The sequence below is a fragment of the Petaurus breviceps genome, unplaced genomic scaffold, assembly GCF_028583685.1.
Source record: "Petaurus breviceps papuanus isolate PSGF00001 unplaced genomic scaffold, PetGlider_PUasm1.0 90617, whole genome shotgun sequence".
NCBI lineage: Eukaryota > Metazoa > Chordata > Mammalia > Diprotodontia > Petauridae > Petaurus > Petaurus breviceps.
In genome coordinates this window covers 3,180,056-3,196,358 of record NW_027187287.1, presented here as the reverse complement: position 1 = coordinate 3,196,358, position 16,303 = coordinate 3,180,056, and the positions used below count along the sequence as shown (strand labels likewise).

At 46.9% G+C, this 16,303-nt stretch overlaps 1 protein-coding gene across 1 annotated transcript in view; it reads left to right on the top strand.

Moving 5' to 3' along the window:
• BAHCC1 (BAH domain and coiled-coil containing 1) overlaps positions 1–16,303 on the top strand; it is a 179,919-nt gene that overhangs the window by 154,430 nt on the left and 9,186 nt on the right. Inside the window, exons 15-23 of the mRNA XM_069064081.1 lie at positions 5,332–5,443; positions 8,831–9,095; positions 10,971–11,165; positions 11,668–11,981; positions 12,398–12,505; positions 13,038–13,167; positions 13,766–13,880; positions 14,523–14,598; positions 15,039–15,147. Of these exons, the coding sequence (XP_068920182.1) occupies positions 5,332–5,443; positions 8,831–9,095; positions 10,971–11,165; positions 11,668–11,981; positions 12,398–12,505; positions 13,038–13,167; positions 13,766–13,880; positions 14,523–14,598; positions 15,039–15,147 (1,424 nt within the window). The remainder of the gene's footprint in view (positions 1–5,331; positions 5,444–8,830; positions 9,096–10,970; positions 11,166–11,667; positions 11,982–12,397; positions 12,506–13,037; positions 13,168–13,765; positions 13,881–14,522; positions 14,599–15,038; positions 15,148–16,303) is intronic.

Below are 16,303 nucleotides of genomic sequence, written 5' to 3'. Positions count from 1 at the left end.
GAGATAGAGAGAGAGGGAAGAGGGACAGACAGGAAGAAAGCTACCCAGTCCAGTAGAGTGGACTCCAGATTACTAAGGGCCTTGCCCCTCCTACCTGCCACCTACCCCCTTCTCCTCCTTTGTCTTTTGAGAAGGTGCTTGGAGCCCGACAATGATGGAGCCTCCTTCTAGCAATATCCTTTCCCCTTAATCTCTAGCACTATTGTTTCTTCTCCTCTCCAGAGGCCAAGGATCAAGAAAGGAGCCAGATTAGAGAGGGAAACTCAGGCCCCATCCTGCCTAGCAAATCCCAGTTAGATTTGTTCTCTGAGGTTAGAAGCTGGGGTTAGCAGTTCGGAATCTGCTGATAGCATACAGGGACGACCAAATGGTGGATTTAGCCATTTCCCTTTGCTGGTCTCCAGCTAAGCAAGGACCTTTCCAGCTAGAGCAAAGGAAAGGTTAAATGGACACCTGGGTCCCTTTGAAAGCTACAAACACTGGGAAAAGTCTGGGTACACTTGGCTAATTGTAACTTGAGAATAGTAACCTAAGCAGTGGTGTGTAGCAATGAAGCTACCCACCAGTGACAATATGTGTGGCCAATGTAGGCAGTTCAAGTCACTAGCCAAGCCAGACCAAAACCTAGGTCAACCAAATGACTATGATCTTCCTTCAAGGAAAATGAGTCTCTCTGGTAGACCCAGAGGCCTAGATCCTGAGAACTCAGCCTTAGGAATTGACTTTCTTTGAAAGTATCTCCTTTAGGGGGAGGCTAGGTGGCTGCACTGGAATCAGGAGGACCTGAGTTGAAATCTGGCCTCAGACACTTAATACTTACTAGCCGTGTGACCTTGGGCAAGTCACTTAACCCCAATTATCCTGCCTTCCCCCTTTCAAAAAAAGCAAAAAAAAAAAAAAGTGTCTTCTACTTTACAGTATAGATGGGCCAAGGTGGTATCCCTTATACCTGGAACCTGGAGAGATGGAAGGACATATTGACTGGGCCCAGAATACATAGAATAGCTACAGTTTTAAGTACTCTTGACTTTGAAAAATTTAAGTGAGGCTTTCCTGTTGATAGTTCTGTGTAGATGTAACTATAATACAAACCTACCTAGTCCCAGTGCTCATCTAATCTATAACATACCTGTTATAACCTGTTATTTGTATATGTTATGTACCATGATATGCATTACATTACCTCATTTATTTATTTATACCAACTTATTAACTATCCTTCCCACTTACCCTCCCCCACATTGAAAAATTAAAAAAACCTTCATAACATATTCACAGCCCAACAAAACAAATTCCTACATTGGCCATGTCCAAAAATTTATGTCTCATTCTGCATTTGAAGTCTATCACTTTTCTGGCTGGAAATGTGCTTTATCTTTAGCTATATCTCGCATCATGATTTGTCATCACATTGATCAGAATTCTCAAGTCTTTCAAATTTGTTATTTTTTAAAAATAATACTGTGTACCAATAATAATGTGTACCAACCATATACAAACCATACCCACATACACGTGCCATTCACGCGTATATATATACAACATGCATACACCACACACATTCACATATATACACCATAAGCACACACACATATACACCCTCACACACACATGCACGCACCTTAAAACCTCTGTATGCCAGAACTGGGGCAACAATCTTAGGGTCACACATACTTGTGCCTCTTCCCATCCAGCCCCAGGCTGAGCAGAGGGCAGCAGTGCTAGGGGATAAGGAGAGGAAATGGCAGCATGGTGCTGCAGGGGTGGGGAGGTCTGGAATGTGGAAGATGATGGCCTCCCCTTCATCTTCTGGGCTGCTCACTACTCAGTGGAAAGTTTTTTCCAGTGACTCAGTTGTGGTGAACTGAGGACTGGGGATGGGAGATAAATGCTAGGGGACCCAGAATTCCCTAGGCATGATCCTTGCACACAGGTCATCCCCTTCTCCCCCTCCCCCAAGCTGAAGCTGTAGTAGTAGCCAAAACTCAACCTCCCTGAGAATGTGGCAGAGGAATGTGAGTGACCCACTCCTAATCCTTGGAGAGAGTCCAGAGGAGGGGCCAGGAGCAAATATTTGAAGGCCTATGTGTAGAATTGGGATTAGCCTTGTTCTTAGCCCTAGAAGGCAGAGCCAGGAGTGGATGGATGCTATAGAGAGATAGATTTATGCTCAATCTAAAGAAAAACAACCTACCAATTAGAGTTCTCCCAAAATAGAATGGATTGCCTTGGAAGGCAGTAAATTCCCCTTCACTAGAGATCTTTAGGCAAAGGTTGGATGTTGGGTCAAATGGCATCTGAGGTTCCTTCTAACCCTGAAATCCTGTGATCTTGGATTGCAGCTCCCAGGGGAGACAGTCCTTCTGTCTCCTGGCTTGATAGTTCTCCCAGGCCATCAAAGTTGGTGTCTCTTAGAAGAAACTGGCCTCGAGAGTTGTTCTGCAGAATCAATCCATCTATCATCAAGTATTTTTATATACTCTTTGTGTCCAACACTGAACATGGTGCCAGCAAGTGAAACAATCCTTACCCTCAAGGAGTTTATCTGTATCAGGAGAAACCTATACATGTGCATATGTATATCTGTGTTTATATTTAGATACACAGCAGTTACAAAATCGATACAAGATGATTTTAAGACTGGGTGTTGAAAAAAACTAGGGTTGGAGAAGCAGAACTGAAAGGGGTGACTGCATGTGGAATGTGTCAAGGGAGTGCAGGACGCAGTGAGGCCAGAAGGGCTGTTTGGACCAGGTTGTGGAGGGCTTCTCCCTTCAGCAGCTGTGTGGCAGGTGTGCTGCAGTGGGGAGAAAGGTGAGGCAGGCTGCTTCAGTATTGTAGAGGAGAAGAGGTGAAGGCTAGAAGGGTGAAGAGAAAGGATTGTACACTGAGTCTGTGATGGGAGAGACAAGACTTGGCAACGGATTGAATATGTGGGGTGAGGAAGAGCGAGGAGTTGAATATGGCCTCGCTGAACCTGGTGACAAAAAGTTCTGGGTTTGGAAGAAAAGATGATGTCTGTTTTGGCCATATTGAGTTTGAGCTGCCTGCAGGACATCCAGTTTGAAATGTCCAAAAAAGAAGTGCCAGGATGGGAACTCAGGAGAGAGACTGGGGCTGGATGTGGGAATCATTTGCATGGAGAAAGTAATTAAACCACTGTGGAATCTAATGAAGTCTTCAAGGGAGAAAAGAAGGGGAGATCTACCTTCTCATTCCCTTCAACTGTCCAGTTTTTACACAAGGGTCATCTCCAGCAGCTCTGCTTCCTGGCTGTGTGTGGGTCCACAGGGAAGGACATTCAATTTAGGGCTAGAAGATGGGGTCTAACCTTTGTTGTGTTATGGACCCCTTGGCAGTCTGGTGAAACTATGGACCTCTTCTCAGAATAATGTTTTCAAATGCATAAAATAAATTTCATAGTATTATAAAGGAAATCAATCCTATTGAAATATGGTTATCAAAAAAAAAACATTTTTAAAAGGTCACGGACCCAAGGTTATGAACCTGTGAGTTAGAAGGAACCTTAGTCATCATTTACTTACCTTTCTCATTTTATAAATGAGGCTGTTGTTATTGTTTTCTTAAAGCACATAAATTTTTTCTTTTTTTTTTCAATTCTAAATTCTCTTCCTCCTTCTACTCCCTCCCCTACCCAAGACAAAATCTATTGCAAATATATATAGACATGTATAATTAATTTCTGCATTAGCCATGTTCACCCCCCGAAAAAAAATATCAAGAGAAAGAAATGAAAAAAAAAATGCTTCTATCTGCATTTTGAGTCCATCCATTCTAACTAAGGCTATCTTTCGAGGCCAAGGGTCCATTCTTTCATATATCCACTGCCAGCTGAACTCGGCTTATTAGACAATCCCCTAAAAGAGAACATCCCTAGATACCTGGCCATACTGTCCTGGTGCCTATCTCCAGAGACCACACTCAATGTATATTGGCATGGGGGCACCATGGTGATGTGAAGAGAATCCAGGTGGTCTACTTGGGAGCTGCATCACCTCTATCTAAAGGAAACAAAGGCCATTTCTAGCAATACTTTTAAGAGCAGATGAGATGGGGAGCCATTCAACTATTTTTCAGGAGGGCTTCTTTCAAAGATTAGCCTAAAAGGACCATGACTGTGTCTTAGCAGAAACTTTAAATATTCATCCAACAATCAACTAACATTTAGTAAGCTTCTGCTATGTGCAAAGCTCTGTGTTCAGTGGTCTGGGATAGCGAAAGATAAGAGTAGCTGCTCTCAAGGAGCTGGGGAAGGCCTAGATATACAGACCTACCTTACTGTGTAAATTGGTGTATGTATGCATGTATAATATATTTATATATGTGTGTATATAATATATATTTATGTGTGTGCATGTATCTATACACATATTCGTTATTATTCTCATTTCAGTACTAAATCTATGTTGCATTTTTTCCCTAATTGATTTTTTGTGACAGTGATGCTGTATTGTCTTTTTCTCTAGTGTCCCTTTTTTGTGTCTTTCCTGGGTCTTCTTTTTCCTCTCTCTGAGATTCCATTTCCTTTTCTTTCTTACATTTGCATCCTGTCTCACTAGCCATTCCTCCCACTCTTTCTCCTTCCTTTGTACTTTCTTCTCTCCTTTTCTCCTAGCCTTTATCTCCATCTTTCAGTTTCATTTTCTTTCCCCTGTTGTCTCCTTTTTCCTTCTATCTCGGTCCCATCCCCTTTTGCTCTAGAGTTTTTCCCTCTTTACATTCCCCTGTTTCTCCCATATGATATCTCTCTGTCTCTCTCTCTCTCTCTCTCTCTCTGTCTCTCTCTCTCTCTGTCTCTCTCTCTCTCTCTCTCTCTCTCTCTCTCTCTCTCTCTCTCTCTCTCTCTCTCTCTCTCTCTCTCTCTCTCTCTCTCTCTCTCTCTCTCTCTCTCTCTCCTTCTCCCTCCCTCCCTCCCTCCCTCTGTCTCTGTTTCTCTGTCTCTCTCTCATTGATTTACCACCCTTACATTCTGTTGATCATTGGGGGATGTTTGTGTGAGCATGTTCTTTGCCCTGTTGTCCACAGTGGCCTCTGGGGTTGACCTTAGTTATAATGAAGTTAGATATAGGCATCAACTGTTAGATCTGGAAGGCACCTTACAGATGGCATCTAATCCAACTTGCTCATTTTACAGATGAGAAAACTGAGAAGTCACGTGACTTGCCTTTGCTTCTTCTGGGTAGCTTAACAGGGTCAAGAGAAGAAACCCCAATTGGGTCTTCTGACTCACCTTCTAGTACTCTTTCTACCAAGGCAAGATGCTTCCTGTGGAACTTCATCATCCTTTCCTCTTTCCTCCCCATATCTCAGATCTGTGAAGGCCAGCCTAAGCATCCTATGTGCTGAATTACGGAGTGAAGGGGAGCCCAAGAAGAAGCGAAGCAAATTAGATAAGGGGGTCTACAGCAGCCTCAACTCCCAGGTAAGTCCTTGCCCTATATCCCTGCTCAGTCTATTTTCCACACTCATCTCCTCCTTTCTACTGCCATCATCTCCTCCCTTTGGCATCCCTGGTTTACTTGGAAGTGATGCCATTTATTTCAGCCTAGCAGCCATGCAAGGAACCTGTTCCCATTTCCCTTTTCTACCATTTTGCTGTCTATAAGGTTTTGTTGTAGGTTAAAGTTTTTTAAATTATTAATGGACATCTTACCAGTCATGGGTATGTTGCTAATTCCTCTCTATCCCTGGAATCCCAGAAATAGACATTGGAATCAGTGTCTTTGGGAGCTGCAGTCCTTAAATATTTTCAACCTAGTCAGTGAGCACTATGTACTGAGTATCTTCCTTATACAGATATCCATCCTATAGGACAGATCTCTACAGTAGGTTAGCCAGTCATCAACAACTTATGGATCTTGACCATTCCCTTGATTAAGCTTCCAGCTGGCTATGTTGTTATCACCAACACCACCCCCAGCGAACATACACGTGCATGTGCATACACAAGGAGAATAGAAGACTGGCAGCAGCCCTCCCCCTTCTCTTAGCAATTATATTGTCAGCAATCTTCACCCTGCTCTTAGGCTAAATGTTTGGAGAATCAAAGTACCATCTCTCCAGAAAAAGGACCTCTTTTGTTTTAAAGGGATGTAAAATAAATAGGTACAGTCCCTGCCCTTGGGGAGCTTAAAGTCTAGTTTGAACAGCTAAATGGTGCACTGGATAGAGCAGTGGGTCTGGAATCAGGAAGCCTTGAGTTCATAATAAGTTTTATGAACTAGCTTTGTGGCCCTAGGCAAGTCACTTAACCTCTGTTTGCCTCAGTTTCCTCCACTGTAAAACAGGGGTAATAATAGTGCCTACCTCACAGGGTTGTTGCAAATATCAAATAAGATAATAATGGTAAAGCATTTAGCACAGTGCTGGCACATAATAGGTGCTATATAAATGTTAGCTGTTATTTTTATTATTAGTTGTAAAAATAGATCATATACTTTAAAAAACTGAAGCTATTTAAGAAAGAAACACATCAGGTAATAAAGAAATATTTATTGAGAAACTTGCTATTCATTTATTCATTCAGCAAATATTTGAATACCTCCTCAATATACAGGGCACTGTATGAGACAGTGAGGCTTACAAAAGAAAGATTCAAGACATAGTACATTCCTCCAAGTTGCCTGCTGTCCTGGAAAGAGTACTGGATTAGGAGTCAGAGGACCTGAGTTCAAATCTCACTGTCACTTAACTACTTTTGTGACCTAGGGGAAATCACTTTACCTCTAGGCCTCAGTGTCCTTATCTATAAAATGAGGGGTTTGACTAAGGTGTTTTCCATCTCTAGATCTATGAAAAAATGAGAAACTGTATCAATATATATGTGGTGTTATAGGGAGTTCACTGGTGGGACATGGTGATGCAAACTTGTAGTTGCTGCTACTGGAGCAGCCAACGCTGGAGGGTCACTTGAGCTCAGGAGTTCTGAGCTGTAATAGGGCTAAAGCCAATTAGGCATCTGCACTAAGTCCAACACCAATATGGTAATGCCCAGCTGCCAAGGAATGGAGTAGGGCCTCCAGCCCCACTCAGGAGGTGGGAACCAGCACAGACTGAAAAGTGAAACAACTTCTGAGCTATCAAAAGGATGAGCCTGTGAGTGGCTGCTGTACATTTAGCCTGAGTGAAATAGGGGGACCCAGTCTCTGAAAGAGAGGGAAAGAAAAGGGAAGGGAGAAAGAACTAGATTTGGAGACAGAGGTCCCAAATTTGAATGTTCACCCAGCTACTATCTTTGTAGCCTTTGGCATTGACTTCACTTTTCTAAGCCTCAGTTTCCCAATCTGAAAAAACGAAATTTTAGATTTAGATTATCTCTAAGTGCCTTTCTGGCTCTGCATTCTTTGATCCCCAGAGTAAAAATTAATACTCATAGGTAAGTCACTCAAACATCCTGTGCCTTAGAGGTTGCCTCATCTGTAAAATAAGGGAGTAATACTTGATGACTTCCCAGCTAGCTCTGTCTGTGATCCCACATATTTCCCATTAAACAAACCCAATATAGACAAATCCAGATTTATAATATGGCAGAAATCCTGAGTGAGTTGCCACATAGAAAAAGCAAACTCCTCTAGGACACCTAAAATAGGGTTCAATTTACAGAAACTGGGTTTCCACAGGACGTCTCAGGGACACTTTAGTGTGTAAAGTAAGACCCACCCACAGCACAAATTAAGTATATGAGTAGTAAGGAGATGCAGGGTCAAGGTGACAAATCCTCAGTCTTAATCATGGGCTAAGAATCATTTGCAAAAATTTTGACATTAGAGAAGTGAGGACCCAGAAGGACTCCATGGCTGCAATTCAGAGAGCTGAAAACCTTAAAAGCCCTCTTCCCATCTCCCCAACACATCCACACAGAGCCACCCCCTTGTCCCACGCTCCCTACAACCTCCCCAAGGCCACTCCAGCCAGCAATTGTGTGTGCTCACACCATCTCACTGACCTCTCTTGTTTCCCTCCTTCTCATTGAAAATGCAACTCTAAGCTGCCCTGCAGACAATCCAGTGTGTCAGAAATGTCTTCCCCACCCCTCCTGCTTTTTTCCTTTTGCTTTAGGAAAGCCAACTCTAGCCAGACACACTGGTAAACTAGAGTGGTCACAGTGCCCACAACTCTCTGGGTGTCCTTGGCCCCTCTGCCCACCCACATGGAATCCAGAATGGGCCAGGGCAGGGGAAATGGGATTGCAGTGGTCTAGCTCCAATCTTAAGCTTGTCATCAGGGAACCAGACACAGTCAGATTCGAGAAGGTCCAAACAGATCGGCACCATTTCCACCCAGTCCCAGACTTTGCCTTGGCTCCTTTGAGGTGTGAGACTCCAGTGGAGTTGGCACAGTCTGAGCAGGGCACTCAGTTAAAGGGAAACTGAGAAAAAAAAAATCCATACATCCTTCCCTCATCCCATTCTACCAATAACAGAGAGACAAGGTCTGGCCTTTCCCTCATCACATGAGTACTAGGCCTTTTACCCCAACCCATTTTTAGCTTCTGGTGCAATTTGCCACAGCTGAGCAATTCTGCCAGAGATCAGTGGGCCTTTGGGATAATTTGCTGCTTTTTTGCTTTTCCCAGAGGGAAGGGGAAAGGAGAACTGAGCCAGTGGCCCAAGCCACCAAAAATCTCGGCCCAGCAATACAACCTAGCATCACAGGAATTTGTTTGGTTGCTTAGGGAAAGGCAATCTCAAGCTAGATTTCTGTCTCTGAATGCCCTGCCCCCCACCAAACCAGTCAGGCATGTTATAAGTTTTGAGATACATGCAAGGACCAAGCACTGAGCGGTTTCCCTTCATGGGTTGTTCCACAGGAGAAGGTCCGGTGCAAAAAGAGTGGATCCCAGAGCAAAGTGGCCCAGCTGAAGCCGAAGGTCAGGAACAAAGGTTTGCCAGCTGGCATCAGCCCCTTCCGGCGGAAAGAGGCCAACCCTGCCGGGCGCATCCAAAAGAAGCTGTCTCGAGCCAAGAGCACCAAGGTGGCCTTGGCAGCCAAGCACCCACAGCCAGACAGCGAGGGCAAGGACAGCCCCAAGTTCACAGCCAAGCCTACAACAGCAGCAAGGGGAACTGAGGCAGGCAAGTAATCCTGAGCCTGGGCCTACTCTTCACTTTCAGGGAGAGGTGGACAGGGACCTTGTGCTGCCAAATTCAGGTGGGACCAGTTTGACAGAGCATTCTGACTAGAACATAGAAGGAGAAAGGGGGAGAAGGGAGGGACCCTTGACTAGGGGGAAAATCAGATTATGACTGGGGGGCTACAGAGCATAAAAAGAGGTGTGGCTAATGTATCCTCTCTTGCTGTCCTCAGCTAATCTGTGTGACTCAAATGAGGATGTCAACACAGGGTGGGGGAGTGAGTGGGAAAGAGATCCCAAGGAGGTGACGGAAAGCAGGGCTCTCCTTTGGGACACCAGACTTTATCGTTCTCACTGAGGACTCCCTCCCTCCTCCTGCTTCCCCGTCCCAGAAACCTAACAAGTGGCCCTGGAAAGCATCTTGGAAAATGGATCTTAAAATAGCCCTAGCTTTCTTCCTGTGAACCTCCAGCCCAGGATTTGACCTGGGAGCCTGCAGGATGTGTTATCTGGCCCCAGAAACACAACACTGAACAAATAGATATTTCCTCCCCATTTTCCCTTACTCCCCCCCCCCTTCCTCCTTCCCCTGACCTATTCCCCCACACACACAGACACACAGAAAGGAGTTGGGGGGGAGGGTGTGGACAAGATCCTCTCATTGGAAAGAACAAAGGAAAGTAATGAGGGCTGGAAGAGGGAAGAGGAAGCAGGAAGGCCCCTCTGGATAGGAGGTGTATCCCCTGGGGGCAGCTGGCTAGGCTAGAGATGAGACTGGAAAGCCAGGGGGTGCTTGCTGGGTGAAAACTCTGTACCCTAGGTCCTGGGGCATGCCCCAGTGGACCAGGCCATGCAAAGAGGTAGGTGGTGATCTCAGCTTCTCAGACTTGCTGTGAAGATAAACTTAAATGATGTGTATTGCCTTCCATGGGCATAACATGGAGTGGGTTGATAGCTGCTGCTCCAGAGATGATGGGCATCAACTCCATTCATCATCTCCTTACCCCCTTTCTCCCAAAGAAGACACAGAGAGGTCACTCCATTTCTTTGGCTCTGCCTAGACGATCTCTGAGGTCCCTTCTGACTCAGCTCCACGGCTTGGCCCTCAGACACATAGATGGGGGTTATTTTGTTGCTGGCATCCTCTTTTAACCTCCCCTGCTCCTTTACCAGTAACACAACAATTTATGAGGCAAGGTGGGGGTGGGGTTTGAACAGAAGAAGTCAAAGAGATGAGCAGTACCCCAGAATCCCTGTCCCACCCCCAGCTCACAGAGAACCTCATTCCATACCCATTAAAGATACTGTCATTCAGAATCTGATGGCCTGAATGCTTAGAACAAGGCTCTGCGGCTCCAAAGTAGGGGTCTTAACTTTTTGTGTGTCATTGGACCCGTTTGGCAAAACCTGTTTTCAAAAAAGAGGTGGGGAACCCTTCTCAGAATACTGTTTTTAAATACATAAAAACAAAATACATAGGACTACAAAAGAAACCAATTGTACTGAAATACATTTATCAAAATATTTTTAAAAGTTCACAGATGGGGCAGCCAGGTGGCACAGTGAATAGAGCACTGGCCCTGGAGTCAGGAAGACCTGAGTTCAAATGCTGCCTCAGACACTTAGCACTTACTAGCCATGTGGCCTTGGGCAAGTCACTTAACCCCAACTGCCCTGCCTTCCCCCCTCCAAAAAGCAGAAGAAAAAAAAAGTTCACAAACCACAGGTGAAGAACCTATGTTCTAAAAAGAAGGCCTCTCCCCTTGGCAGAAACTCTGGGAGAGACTGCAATTGACAGAGCATGGCCACTCAGGGAAGGTTATCTGAGAACCTAGGCCAAGGCCAGATAAAGGTATTTTCTCCTCTCTTCTTGCAGGTGGACACCAGGATGGGGACTATGACAGTGAGGATTGTGAGGGACTTCTAGGAGATGAACCTCCAACCAAGGACCTAAGCCCTCCCCTCCATGCAGGGGTCAGTTCTACAACACTGGGCCCCTCCCCATCCTCAGTGGTGAAAATGGAAGCAAACCAGAAGGCCAAAAAGAAGAAGGAGAGGCAGGGCTTGCTAGGTAACTATGGGAGGAAACAATGAATGGCAGAGAGATGGAGAAAAAGCCGGAATGACCGCTAACAGGACAGTGCCACACCCCCACCAAGACACCATTGTGGCTCCATGCTGAAGGCACATGCCACTGAGGGTGTGGAGGATGTCTCCCACCACCACCCTCAGTTCATGATGACTTGACTGCCTGGCATACGAGGGGCCCAGGGAGCATTCAGAGAGCAGCCCATAGGGAGTCTTTTTTTAAATGACTTTGTTGTTATTTTCTGTTTCTTCTATCACCATAGTATCCCGTGTATCCTCCCCCTCTGCCTCCCAGAGGGCCATCCCATATGCAGAACCTATTTTTAGCCCCTGTTTTTTGTCAGCCATTCTCACAATCAGTGCCCAAGACAGTGGCACCAACTACATGCACCCCTGCTAGCTCCAGCCTTTGTGGGCACCAGGATATTGGCACCCAGAGCTACAGTAACTCTCAGTATTTTTGTCTCTCATTTTTTTCCCCTAAGGGTCCTGCCGAATATCCAGCCCTGAGGGTGAGGTCAAAATTAAACGGAGAGCAGTAAAGCCTGGAGCTGAGACTCGAAAACTGGAGCCGGCCCCAGTGCGCAGGAGGCCAGGAGTCTGTGATGGAGAGGGCAAGAAGAAACTAAAAGCAAAGCCCAAAGAGAGCCTACGTCTGGAGCCTGGGGCTACACCCAGTGGGGATGATCTCTACAGCCAAGCCCGGGCCTTCTCTTCTCGGGAAGAGGGTGGGAAGCTGGCCAGTGAGCGACTAAAGAAAGCCACAAGGAAGAGCAAAGTGTTACAGTCAGCTCTAAGGGTGAGAGGGCTGAGTTGGATCCAGAGAGTTTCCAGAGGTAGAAAAAAGAGTGGGAAATGATGGTTTTCTATGTTTCCGTGAGACTAAGATTGTACCCTTGAGCACTGCAGCTCACAAAGGGAGACGACAAGGCGTGGGGGCTGGGACAGCCAAAGCAAAGAATAGACACCTTTTCCCCTCTACCCTCACACCCCATCAGGGCACTTGGCTGTCCCTCTCTCAGGACAGCTTCTCAGATTGTTGGTCTGTTCCATAGTGAGACAGAGTCAACATGCCCTCCCTGCTAGCTTACTAGTCTCACAGAAAGTTGAGCAGGCCATGGGAATACAGCTAGCACAGAACTAACCACATTTGACACCAGTCAAGCAAGGGTACAGTCCCTGACGTCTCCTCTCTATCTTGTCCTCCCCCAACAGCGGAAGAATGGAGCCTTGTCTATCGCCCTGTCACCCCGAAATGCCAAGACCATCTTGAGTAAGGGCAAGAAGCTAGGCAAAGTGAAGAGTAAGGCTGCCAGCAAGCAGGTAGGCTCTTCTTTGCTTCCTTTTTCCCTTCCTTCCTTCCTTTCATCCCTCCCTCCTTCCTCCCTCCCTTCCCTTCTTCCCTCCTCCGTCCTTCTTTCCTTCCTTCCTTCCTTCCTTCCTTCCTTCCTTCCTTCCTTCCTTCCTTCCTTCCTTCTTTCCTTCTCTTCCTTCTTTCCTTTCTTCCACTGGAAGGAGGGTAAAGCCAGTGCTCCTAAGGGAAAGAACCAACCCCAGTTTGTCCCTGGGCACTGAGGCAAGGTGGGGTTGGTTTGGTGCCCAAGCAGCTATGCAGAAGTAAATCTATTCCTCAACTCCAGCCCCAAACATGAAGTCCCCCATTTTTCTCCATCCCCCAATTGTACCAATAGTGCAAGAAAGAGAATGAATGAGATCTTCTTAAATCTCATCTGAGCAGGACCCTCAGAAGTCCTGGGTTGGGATGGGGGAGACCAGTGAATCCAGGGGAGGAAGATCCATGCCCATGGGCAACATGTAGGGAGTGCCCATGGGTCTGAGCACGTCATCCTCCTAGGGGAAGGGCCGGGCAGTGAGCCGGCTGCTGGAGAGCTTTGCAGTGGAGGATGACTTTGAGTTTGATGATAACAGCAGCTTCTCAGAGGAAGAGAATGGCACGCTGAGTGGAGACCAGGGCATTGCTCATGGTGAGTTAATCCATCCCCGCTCAGTAGCACAGTCTAAGAGCCTACCCCTACCCCCATGCATGTAGTATTGGTTTGGAGGAATTTGGTAAAGGTAGGGGTAGTGGTGGGTGGTGGGGATAGAATAGGAATAGGGAGGAGAGCAAGCACTGGTCCTCACCCACACATACCATCCCGGGGTCTCTTCTGGAGGCCAAAAGCTTACAGGCCACGTAGGAATTCGGTGGGGGCAACAGCATCCAATTGCCTTTCCTGGCAAGTTTTCTTAAAGGTCCCACCAGCTGTCTTCTGAGGGGCTGCTCAAGATCTCCACATAGTTTCCTACCCTCTCTCATGGGAATCTGTACTTGTGAGACCCTAATCTTAAAAAGAGATGGGTGTGAGGGTGGCTAGGTGGCACAGTGAATAGAGCACTGGCTTGGGAATCAGGAGGACCTGAGTTCAAACTGGGCCTCAGACACTTAACACTGACCTTGGGCAAGTCACTTAACCCCAGTTGCCCTGCCCTCCTCCCTCCAAAAAGCAAAAAAAAAAGGAAAAAAGAGAGATGGGTGGTGGATAAGTAACGTAAGTGTGACTAATGCCCTGCATCTTCCTTCAGTCCAGTCATGCACCATCCACAAAGAAGATCTCCAGGATGGCCTACACATACTCATCCCCAAGGAGGACAGCCTGCTGTATGCTGGCAGTGTGAAAACCCTGCAGCCTCCTGACATGTAAGGGTGGCCACCCCTCCCCCTCGCTCAGAAAGGGAGCTGTGAAGGTAGATGGGGGAGGGGTGGTGTCAGGAAGAGAAAGCAGTGTTTAGGAGGAGACCCTAGAGCTAGCAAAGCCAGGCTGCCCCACTGAGGAGGACTGGGAACAGTGGTCATAGAGACACAATTGGAAGGAACTGTAGAGACCGACTTGTCCACCCCCTCATTTTACAGAGGAGGAAACTGAGGCCCAGTGAGACGAAGTGACTTTTCTCCTCCCACCATGGGTAGTTAGGTTAAAATAAGTAGCAGAACTGGAGTTCAAATTCAGGTCTTATTTCCCCAAGTTTAGTGCTTGTAATAGAGAAGGGGAAACCTCTTCCGCTCTTGCCCACCTACCCTAGCAGTTTGTAGGTAAAGGACAGTGGCCCCTTGCTCTCTTTTCTCATTCACTGTGCAGCTGGAGGTTGGGATGGGGCTTCTCTGGGTGATTTTTCAGTGTTGCATTAGACCAGGTGAAAAACAGCCCTTGTTCTTGTCTCCTTCCCTTCCCTACCTTCACTCCCTCACACTTGGGTGAGGACGGAGCAGTCTCAGGTGAGTGGAGGGTCTTCCTCCCTGGCCTCTTTTCATCGGCTCCTTCCTTCCAAACTTGCTTTTCAGCTACAGTATCGTGATTGAGGGTGAGAGAGGAAACAGACAAAGGATCTACTCCCTGGAGCAGCTGTTACAGGAAGCCGTGAGTCCTGAGTCTTTCACTTTGAGATGAATGTGCACATTCCGCTGCCATGCTCGTCTCTGCTGGGGAGGTCTTGTGCCCCGCCTGCTGTTATCCCTCAGAGTCAGAATGAAGCAATAGCTCCTGGTCAGGGACCCCGTGGCAGTGAGGACTCTGCCTCTTATTTATTCCCAGAAGAAGCCCTTTATCTCAGCTTTGCCATTAACCCAGGGCCTGACACATCAGCACTTCCCTTCCCCAAGGGCAGGTTGTAGGGAAGTTTAAGTCTAAATGGGTGATCTTAGCTCCTATTGGGTTGGTCTCTCCAGAGACTCCAAATCCCCTGCCTGCCACCTCTCCAAATGTAAGCCCTGTCTCAGAATGCTTTCTCAGGATCTCTGCCCAAGGATTTCTCCTAACCCAGATCATCTCTCTTCCCCCCTACCCTTGTCTCCATTCAGGTCCTTGATATCCGGCCCCAATCAAGTCGCTACCTCCCACCAGGCACCCGGGTCTGTGCCTACTGGAGTCAAAAGTCTCGCTGCCTGTACCCAGGCAATGTGGTCCAAGGTGAGAGAAGGGATGGATACAGGTGCCAAGAAGAGAAAGTCCATGGGGTGGGAGGAGTGTGGATTCTGCTTCTCCCCACCCTTTCCTCTTGCCCCCTGCTCCTATACCCTGTCTCCTTCCACCATGGGTAGTTAATAATGGTGTGACTAATGCCCTGGGAAACCATGGTTCAATGCCAACAGAAGATGCTTCTCCTTTCAGTGCTGGTTGGAAATGACAGACAAGTTGACATGGGGATACAGTCACAGAATTTTAGAGCTGAGAGGAACCTTAAGAAAAATCTAGTCCAATTCCCTCATTTTAGACATGAGGAAACCGAGGCTTAGAGAGGAGATGAGTCACCCAAGGTCATAATTAGCTGTTGCCAACTCAGGAGTAGAACCCAAGTTCTAATGTCCCTTCTATTATATGGCACCTTACCATTCCACATCTAGAAACCCAATCTCCCCTGTCCAAGTTATGTCCCCCTTCAGCCCCATTTCCCCAGTATCACATCTCTTCCAGTGTTCCTTGAACATCTTCTCTCCTCTGCCTCCCATGCAAGAACCTTATGACATTTCCCATTGTAACTATACCTTTTACCGGCCACCCACCCACCCCTTATACCTCTACCTATGGCCCTTAGTCCCATCCCCTAGCAGTATTCTGAGCTGAGGCTGGTCCAGCTGCAGACCTGAGAAGAGAGAAAGCCAAGGAATTTCTTGGCTGGCAGGGACATATTCCTGCTTATACAGGAGCAAGATGAGAAAATCTGCTCTGAATGTCCCCATTAAAAAGGTGGAGTAAGGAGTAGCAGCCATAGGGAGGGGCTGCGAGTGGGATGAAGGGAGGGGCTCCTGCTGCTGCTGCTGCAGAGCTAAGCAAAAAGAGTAATTATCACCCAATGAGCCCTCATCCTGCTGCCATAGAGAAAACATTTAAATGTGAATTAGCTCTCCTTTAGAGTGACCCATTCCCTGCTGGACTTGGGAATGTGGGAATGGGGGTGGGGGGCATTGGGAACGGATGAATCCACAAAGCTCCAGTTTCATGGAAGAATGGAAAGCAGCACTCTGGGAGGGGGAAGCTTGCATGTTCTCAGCTGTGTCTGCTTGACCTCAGCCTTGTGGATATCAGGGTGTTGGGTCTATGCAGAGCTGGGTAGAAAACCTGAATT